The 8,796-nt window shown below is 62.4% G+C and overlaps 1 protein-coding gene across 1 annotated transcript in view; it reads right to left on the bottom strand.

The window, feature by feature from the left end:
- Nucleotides 1-8,796, bottom strand: part of COL22A1 (collagen type XXII alpha 1 chain) — a 191,307-nt gene that overhangs the window by 2,176 nt on the left and 180,335 nt on the right. Inside the window, exons 47-52 of the mRNA XM_011373400.1 lie at nt 7,925-7,969; nt 7,184-7,237; nt 5,930-5,983; nt 2,902-2,955; nt 1,466-1,537; nt 11-50 (exon numbers count right to left, since the gene is read on the bottom strand). Of these exons, the coding sequence (XP_011371702.1) occupies nt 11-50; nt 1,466-1,537; nt 2,902-2,955; nt 5,930-5,983; nt 7,184-7,237; nt 7,925-7,969 (319 nt within the window). The remainder of the gene's footprint in view (nt 1-10; nt 51-1,465; nt 1,538-2,901; nt 2,956-5,929; nt 5,984-7,183; nt 7,238-7,924; nt 7,970-8,796) is intronic.

The raw sequence follows: 8,796 nt of genomic DNA, 5'->3' as shown, positions 1-8,796 counted from the left end.
CGCGCCATACTTGCCTCCTGGCCTGGGGCTCCTTTCTCGCCTGGCTCTCCCTGCAAGACAGAACAGAGTCTCAGCTGGCTCTGCGGCATCCGCACACGGCAGATAACACGACCGTCTTCACGACAGACGTTTTCACTCAAGTCACGTCTCAGCAAGGACAATGACCGATGGTGCAGGCAAACAAGGACACCCCAGACGGGGTCCGGCCAGCCTGCGCAGGGCAGACGCGGGGAGAAAGGTCCAGGGTGGGGACGGGGCCTTCAGTCCTGGGCTCCTTGACTCTGCCAGGACGGCGTCCGGGGGCAGCTGTAGAGGCTGCCGCGCCGTGACAGGGAGCCTCCCGGGGAAGCAGGCTCGCAGCGGGGAAGTAGGCCACCATGGGGCGCTGGGCTCCGCCGTCGGCCTGCCAGGTTCGAACCCGGGCTCCTCCGCTCCCTGGCTCTATGACTCTGAACAACCCTTTGTCACGGCTTTAAGCTCCCTGTGCCTTGGTTTCTTCACCCATAACATGGGAATCGGAGCGGAACCCTGTCCACAAGTGATGTGCTACTGTGTGAGTAAAGGGATGGCCGGGGCGGCGTGTGTGGAAGAGTGGGCGGCTTAGCCACGAGGGATGGCGGAGGCCGCCTGATGAACGGGCGCCACGCAGATCAGTGGACAGGCCCACGCTGGCCTTGGGCTGCATGGCAAAGAAGGGCAAAAGCAGGATCGCCAGCAGAGAGGCTGGGCTGGGCGGCAGCAGGCTGCCCTGGGGGTCAGGGTTCACCGCAGGGGGGACGGACAGGATCAGGGTGAGCTTTCTACGCCTGCACATTGCCCACGACCCTCATTCGCTGGTCGGCAGCCCCAGGTGTGGACCGCAGCACGCAAGAGGCACCGGGGGCCTTGGCGGGAAATGCGTGACTCCCTCGGCAACCCTCTGCCCAAAGCTGGCAGCGATCACCCCATAGCCTCTCTGCATCCACCTGCCAAGTCAGACCTGGACTCGAGCGCCCGCTGGAGCACAAACCCACGGGGTGGCCTTGAATGAACCACCTGTACGTGCTGACCCTACAGCCCACACTCGCTGCCCAGTAAACGAAGTCTGAGGGCCCTAGAGTGCCAGGTCTGCCACCCGCAATGGGCTGCACGCCATCCCAACCCCCTTACACAAATCACCCATCTAACCCGCGGCCAGTGCTGTGAGCGCCCAGTGTGAACAGGAGGGCGCAGAGGTCACGAGACCTTCCCAAGGCCTTGCGATCAGGGCGCTCGGGGTGGCGCGAAGGCTCCCGCACAGAGCGACGTCTGAGCGCATTTTAGCCAGTGCGCTCCACTGTCCCCTGTCACCAAATGACTTGGCCATGCTCGGGTCATTGTGACCGGAGCATCTGGACCTACGGGCACAGGAGGCGGAAGGACAGGTACTGAACTCGAGCCTCACACCTACCGCCAGGCCTGCCAGCCCCCTTCGGTGTCTGCTTACCGGAGCTCCACGAGGACCCAGGAAGCCAGGGGGTCCTGGGCTGCCATTTTCTCCTCTGTTTCCCTTCTGGCCCTGCAGAGGAAAAACGAGATTCATTCTTCAAGGTCAAGTGCCAACTCAAGCAGATGAGGAACCCTGTGACCCCTCTGTACCCTGAAGGCCTGAGACATCGACAATGCAGAAGGCAGGACCCCTCCCTGCAACGAGGGGAGGGCTCAGGGAGCGGCGTGGGATGCTGTGGACCCTGGCTGTGCTGTCCTAGGGTGGGTGAGCACGGGGACAAGTGTCTCTGCGAAAGGTCAGTGGTCTTTCCATTCAAAGCGACAGAAAGGAAGCAGGGCGCCTGTTCAGCAGCAGCACCCCGTGTGGCCCTGCGAGGGCAGCGGTCACGGTCTGGCAGGATCCATGGCAGGAAAAGCCTTTTTTCGGTCTCAGCCTTTCTGGGAAGCCACCACACGTGGGTCAGCTCTTCGGGGACCAGCTCCGCCCTGGGAGTGGATCAGCATCACCCCCCAATCCTACCCCCCGTGTCACCAGCAGCGATGAGCCCCGTCCACGGCTCCGAGGGAGGCCCTGCTGTTGGCTAAGGAGTTGGACCCCTTTAGTGCCGCTGTCCCTGGGCCAACAGGAAGACGGGTCTGCACCAGGGCGACCCCATGCCCGGCCTGCCTGGGAATGATGGATTTCCCAGGAGGAAGGTCCCTGGCAAACCAAGTTTGGCCGGTGACCCCAATTTCCAGAGTGGCACCGGTGAGCTGGCCACACTGCCCGGCCATTGACTCACCACGCCCCGAGCGTGGTCTTCTCAACAGCACTGCCAATGACGGCCAACAGAAGTACAAGGCTGTGCTGGGAGGGTCGCAGTGGGCAGGCTCCGACTCATCCGACCTGAGACTCCATCAAGGACCCGTCTTCCCCAGCCTGTTTCCCTACCTACCAGACTGAACCTCAAATCCCAATTCTCTATGCGGTGACCAGGATTCTATGACTGTTCATTGGATCTGCTTCCTGTGACCTATCCACCATCCCCTCGCGGTCTCCCACCCCCCACCTCCTAACCCGCAGGAGGACGCCCTCTGGCCAAATGTGTCGCATGTCCATTCCCATGAGGCCCGCTCACCCTCTCGTCTGAGACGATGAGACTGGGCGGCCGGACCCTGTCCTTGCACCCTCTAAGACCATCAACATTGATGACGATCATCGACCACTCTACAACGCTATTACATGGTTTTTGACTCTTCGCGTGTTCTGTCCCTTCGGAGGCTGCAGCGCACGCGCTCTAAACGCTGGGAGAGGTTCTCGCTGGGTCCTCACCGCCAGCTCACTTCTGCCACTGAACCTCATGTTTTCCCACCACGCCTCTAGGGATGGAGACCAGACAACGTGTGACGTGAACCACGTCCCGAGTCCACTGCACAGCAGCGCGAGATACTCACCGGGTTTCCTGGAGGCCCAGGGTCGCCCGGAGATCCAGGTGATCCGTTCTTACCCTGGAGGAAGAGACAGGGGCATAACTCTGCCAAGCCCCACTGCCGGGACGCCCCGGAGCAGGACCGTGCAACAGAGAGGGTGCCAGATGGGGAGGGCCTGATGTCACACCTCCAGCTGTGACGCGGACCAGCATGGCTCTCTGTAAACTGCCTCCTCACTCAGAGGAGCTCGTAAAAGGAGCCCGTGGTACCTCACTCATGATACTGTGGCAAATAAAGTGAGTGTGTGCGCATGGAAAAGCCTGGCCCAGTGATCATAACCACAGCTCCGCACGGCGGATAAGCACGGCCACTTTCATCCACCCATCCTCACCCTCCAACTCAGACGCAGACCGTCCTAGGAGCCAACGCACCGCCCCGCACGGAAGTGCTCACATCACAGGCGTGCTGCTCCCTGCTGAGGTTCCCCGCCCCCCAGCCCCCCACTATGGGCTTGGCTTCCCCGCCCCCCAGCCCCCCACCATGGGCTCCGAGTGTCCCCATTCAACAGGTGCAGATGCGGAGGCACAGGGAAGACAAGCGGCTGCCGCAGGTTCGTGCCGCGCTAAGCCGAAGGTCTCTCCACTCCGGATTCCAGGACCAACTCACATTCTCCGACCTGACGGGTATTCCGCGCACATCCGAGATTTTGATAAACACGCTTAACCAGTAAGCCCCCCGGTAGCATGGACGCAGATGCACGAGCTACCTGGACACTCGTTACAGCAAACAGTGGCTAGCGCCCCAGACGGCCCTTCGCGCGGGCCTCGCGGGCTCTGACTCACAGCTGCAACGGACGCAAACACCACTGCGCACGGAAATGCCAAGACCCTGCCTGAGAGGGACCTGGGGCAGCTGTGAACGCAGGCGGCGTGGACCCCAGGTGGCGCGGACCCCGTCCCACGCCACCTGACCCTCCTTAAGGACGTGGCTGGTCAGTTAGTGACCATAAACAGGGTTCCATCTTGTGCCTAAAACGTGCACACGTGAGGGTGGGTGACTCACCAGACGCTGCCCAATCATGGAGCATAGATGTCACAGATGAGGAAACCGAGGTACAAAGCACAGGACCTGGATGGGACCTCGGCCGGCCTGCATGTGTGACAGCTCCCCGCTCACCCCCTCCAGGGAGTGCTGAGTGGTGGCACCTCCCTCCGCCCACCCACCAACCCATCTGTGCGCCTCTAAAAATACGCGCTTCGGCTCATCCCTGTGATAATTATATCTCTCCTGCTCCCTCTGGTCCTCTCCACTTGCAGGGAGGACGAGGGCCAAGGCACATTAGCACACGGCGCCAATGCAAGCGGATGTGCACAGGGGTGGTGGCTCTGGGTGGCCACTGTCACCCGTGTGCCAGCGGCTGCTGGGGCTGAGACCTGACTCCCTGCTGGGCCTCGGGCCACTCCTCACGTCCCACTTATCCACACGGAGCCCCTCGGTCTCTGTGCCTGGCAGTAAGGGGTCCATAGGCCCCCAATGGCTCTGAGCTCACGCCTCCCGCTCCGAGCCTGTCCCTCTCGGCGGGCTTCCTGAGAAGGACCTCGCAGTCATCCAGGCCTGGGGGAGGCTGACTTAAGCTGCGGAGTCCTGAACCAGGCTGCTTGAGTCCAAATCCTGGCGCTGCCGCTCACTCGCTCTGTGACCTTGGGCAAGTCACCTGACCTCTCTGTGCCTCCGTCTGTCATATGTGAACGGGGACAGTGATGGCACCTGCCTCACAAGGTTTGGGGAGAACTCTGAGTGAATCACACGAATGCTCGTGCGGCCTCGAGCCCAGAACACTGCTGATATCCGTGAACACCGGCGTCCGGTCGCGGGTGTGCGGAGCTGCAGAGTTCCGCGGGGAGCACATCAGTCCCAGCGGCGTGGGAGCGAGGCTGCCGGGAAGTAACCTAAAGCCCGCTCCACCGTGCTCGGGGGAACACGCTTTGGTGAACGGTGGAAGTTTGTTGTTGGTTACAGACTCCTTACGACGCACCTCGGAACTGATGGGGGCAAGCTGGGAAGCCCCAGGACTGCCTCTGGGGACCTCGGGCCTTCGGGCCGCGCCCCTGCCTCCTGCACATGGCACGTGAGGCCCTCCGCAGCCTTACCTGGGCCCGCAGCTGGCATCCCACACCTTGTCCCGGAGCAGCCACGGCTCCCGAAATGTCCCTCCCTGCCCTGCTTCGTGCCCTTGAAGGCACCCGCACCCGTCAGGAATTCACCGAGCTCCTCAGCCCTCCTAAGGAGAAGCGGCACCGAGGCCCCGGCTTCCTCCAGCACCGGAGACCGGTGTGGGGCCCAAGGCCAGTGCCACGGGCGTGTTCTGCGTGCTGGGCCCTCACTGTTCCATCCGCCTGCCGGACTAAGTGACCGGGTTCCCGCTACTCCCCCACTTTACAGATGAGGGTACTGAGGCCCAGGAGAGGTGAAGAAACTCACGCAGTCCACAAGACGAGCAGGAGGAGGGCCAAGGACCAGGCCCGGGCGGCTAAACCCCGGAGCGTGGGTGAGGGAGCCAACGCCGGCCGGGGGGGCCCTGAGGGGTGCTCTCCACCTTCCTGTCATCACGAGCCCTCCCCACCTGCCTGCGCAGACAGTTTTTCCAAGTTGCCCCATGTGAAACTTTGACATCACAGCTACACTACACGTGTGTTTCTGCTGCATTTGATATATGAAGAGTAAGACCTTGGGGCACCCCACCAACCAACGCATGCCCTCTTGGGGCAACAGCACCCCCATTGGCAATGCATGCTCCAGAAGGCCTGGGCCCCTGCCATGCCGGGTGGCCTGCTGGAAATTTCCGGGTGGTGGGTAGGCAGCTCTGGAAAACAGCTTGGGCTGGGTGGTGGGTGGGGCACTGGGGGGCTTAAGGCCGTGGCCACTCCCAGCTGCCAGCCCCATTGCCATTTGTAACAACACAGAGGGCTACACCAGGATGACCAACCACATGTCACCATGGGAACAGGTCCTGATGAAACACGAAGCAAACTCATCCCCAAGCAAAACTCACCGGCAGGCCCCTCAGTCCTTGGGGACCCTGCGGCCCTGTGGGTCCACCGTCACCCTGGAACAGACAGAGTCACGTTATCAGAGTCACTGCACGGAGATGATGCAGGCACAAGTCAAACGTGGACCAGAGTTCACCAAGTCACCCAAGAGACCAGCAAACTCGCGTCCAGAGCATCACGTCGTCAACAGCCAGCTATTCCAAATCCGCGAACTCCCGCACGTGACAGCACATGCGTGAACACCCTCACTGTGCGTCCCTTTATCTGTCCCCTCGCCTAAGCCTCCTCCTCCCGGTCCACGGGGCTTCCAGGCCGCTTCTTGGAGGCGGGGAAAGCAGCACAGAGGGAATTCCTCCCGGAGATCTGCTCCTGCCCCCACAGGACAGGCCCCTGAACAGCCTTGCCTCAGGAGCCACAGTAAGAACAACGTCACCCATGTGCACAGCACCTCCTGGGGCAACGGAGCGGCGATGCACCACCGCCCCGCATGAGGTCTCCCAAGCGCTTCGTGACACGATGTCAGACACTTGGCCACGCTCCCACACGGAGTAGACCGTAAAGCAGTCTAGAAGGTGGATGTTTACATTGAAAGTGCTTTAGCGTATGAAGAGCCCCGGGGATACTCCCCAGGGGTTAAAGGCAGGTTCCAAAGGATGCCAAGGGCAGACGTGGGCCCCCTTGGGCCTCAGGGCCTCGGGGCCCTGTGCCCATGCTCCTGACGCCCCCAGGATCGTGTCCACACGCCAGACCGCTTTGCCGGGGGTCAGGTACGATGGCAGGTCCCCCGTCGGCAGGTGGAGCCGGCAGATCCGGGCTCCGGGCTGCCCCCTGCCCCGTCTGACTCTCTGTGTGACCGCGAGGAAGTGCCCTGGCTTCTCTGGGTCTCGGTTTCTCAATCTGTACCACTGGGGCACACGACAGCTCGTCCTGCCCTGGTCTCTCAGCCAAACTCAGGGAGAGCAGACTGAGCAGTTTAGGTGCCACACGGCCCGTGGCAGTGGCTGTGATGGGCTCAAGAGACTGTGGACACCGGAGGTGGAGAAACAGCCTGGGAATGCCGCTCGAGTCCACCCAGGCTGGGTCCCCCGGCACAGCACTGACACCAAAGTCACACCATCGGTTCGGCCAGGCCCACGGCTTCCTCAGGCCTCTGCAGCCGCCCCCCACCCGCCCCCAGCGCAGTGCAGCCCTTCCCACTTTTCCTGCACCCCCTCCTCCCACAGGCCCAGCCAGTTCCCCAGGACCCCTTCACTTACGTCTTTCCCTGGTGACCCGTCCCGGCCAGGGGGCCCCACGGCACCAGGCTCTCCCTGGAGGAAGGAAGCAGAAGCAGAACACCTGCTGTCAGGGAGCAAGAGCGGAACGCGGCCGCCTCAAGCTCCGTGTCTCTGAGCCTGGGGGACGGGGAGGACCAGGACGGCCCCCCAGAGAGCACCCCGCTGGTCCGAGCCCCGGGCTGGGTCTGCAGTGTCCCCAAGGCCACTGTCAGTCTTGGGCCGTGCGCACCTGAGCTCCAGAAACAGTGCTGAAGGGCCAGCCGCCTGCCTGGAATTGCGCCGCCTCCCCTGCTGACCTACTGAGCTCCCACAGCTCGGCTTTCTCATGGCCACACAGAGCATGGCAGGGGGTCTACCCTGGGGGACTCCCGGGCTTCGTTCCATTTGGGGCATTTGGAAGAAATGGAAGAAGCTAACGGACGCTTTCCCACGTTAGCTCTGGGACCCTGGGAAAGCCACCCGAGTCTTCTGGCCCTCAGGAGCACACCTATGTGTCGCACAGCCAACAGTGACTCCAGGCGGGACTTCGTCAAATTGGTTATAAGTCAGTGTCTGGCCCTTAGGAGTCGTGTCTAGAAACACTAGACCTAGGAGGAATGATGCTTTCATCTTTCTCAGTGACAAGGCACAGCACTGGCCCACAGGGCCCTGAAACCCAGGGTCTGGAAGTGCCAGCTCAGGTCCAGCCGGGATGACCTCCATGGCGAGACATCCACTTACCCGGGGACCAGGCGCGCCAGAATCGCCCGTGTGTCCCTTGAAGCCCTAGAAGAAAGAGAGTGAAGTTGTCCCACCAAGGGGCAGACTGCCGGGGGTGGCACAGCCCTGGTGAGACGGTCGGCCAGACCCCGACCCCTCTCACGGGGGCTCTTCCACCCCCCCCACTCTCCACCAGCTGCCAGGTGCTGGCCCCGCTCTGTGCCAGGCACAGGCCATGTCCTCGATGCCTGGTGACTGGCTGGCTAGGCCCTTCTTCCCAGGTCAGTGTGGGCAGGGCCGCAGCGGCGGGTCCCACGGACGCCTCTGAGCATCGGGGCGTCAGCCCGCGTGTCCCCTGGACTCCCTCTTCTTCCTCACCCTTCTGATCTCGCACCGCTGGCCTGCGATGCCCTCTGCCTGGCTCCTGGGAGAGGTGGGGGGTGAAGGGGCAGGACAGTCAGGGCTCAGACCCTGCTAAGCCCCGGACGGAGTGACAGCACCTCGCATCTCTCCCCTGACCCCAGGGCCCTTCTCTGTAACTGGGGAAGTCTCTGCCCCATTGGGTTGCGGTGGGAACCAGATGAGATGGTGCACCCACACACAGGCCTGGCACCGCGTGAGCGGTCAGCAGCGTCAGTGACTGACGAGGGAGGGGGCGGAGGAAAGTGAAGCCATCTCAGGTTTGACTGCAGAGTCAACGCCCGTGACCTAGGAAAAGCCAGCTTAGCCCTGGGCGTCCTCATGTCACCGGCCATACAATGGGGACAGTAAAAACGCCCGCCTGCCTTAGCTTTGCCAGATCCGTCTGTGGGAAGGGGCTTGATATGCCACCACGTCTGAAGGAGCAGGGCTGACCTTGGAGTCAGGGAGTGGGGAGCTGACCGTGGCCCCCA

This window comes from Pteropus vampyrus, unplaced genomic scaffold (genome assembly GCF_000151845.1).
Source record: "Pteropus vampyrus isolate Shadow unplaced genomic scaffold, Pvam_2.0 Scaffold224, whole genome shotgun sequence".
Lineage (NCBI taxonomy): Eukaryota > Metazoa > Chordata > Mammalia > Chiroptera > Pteropodidae > Pteropus > Pteropus vampyrus.
This window is presented reverse-complemented; position numbering and strand designations above follow the sequence as displayed.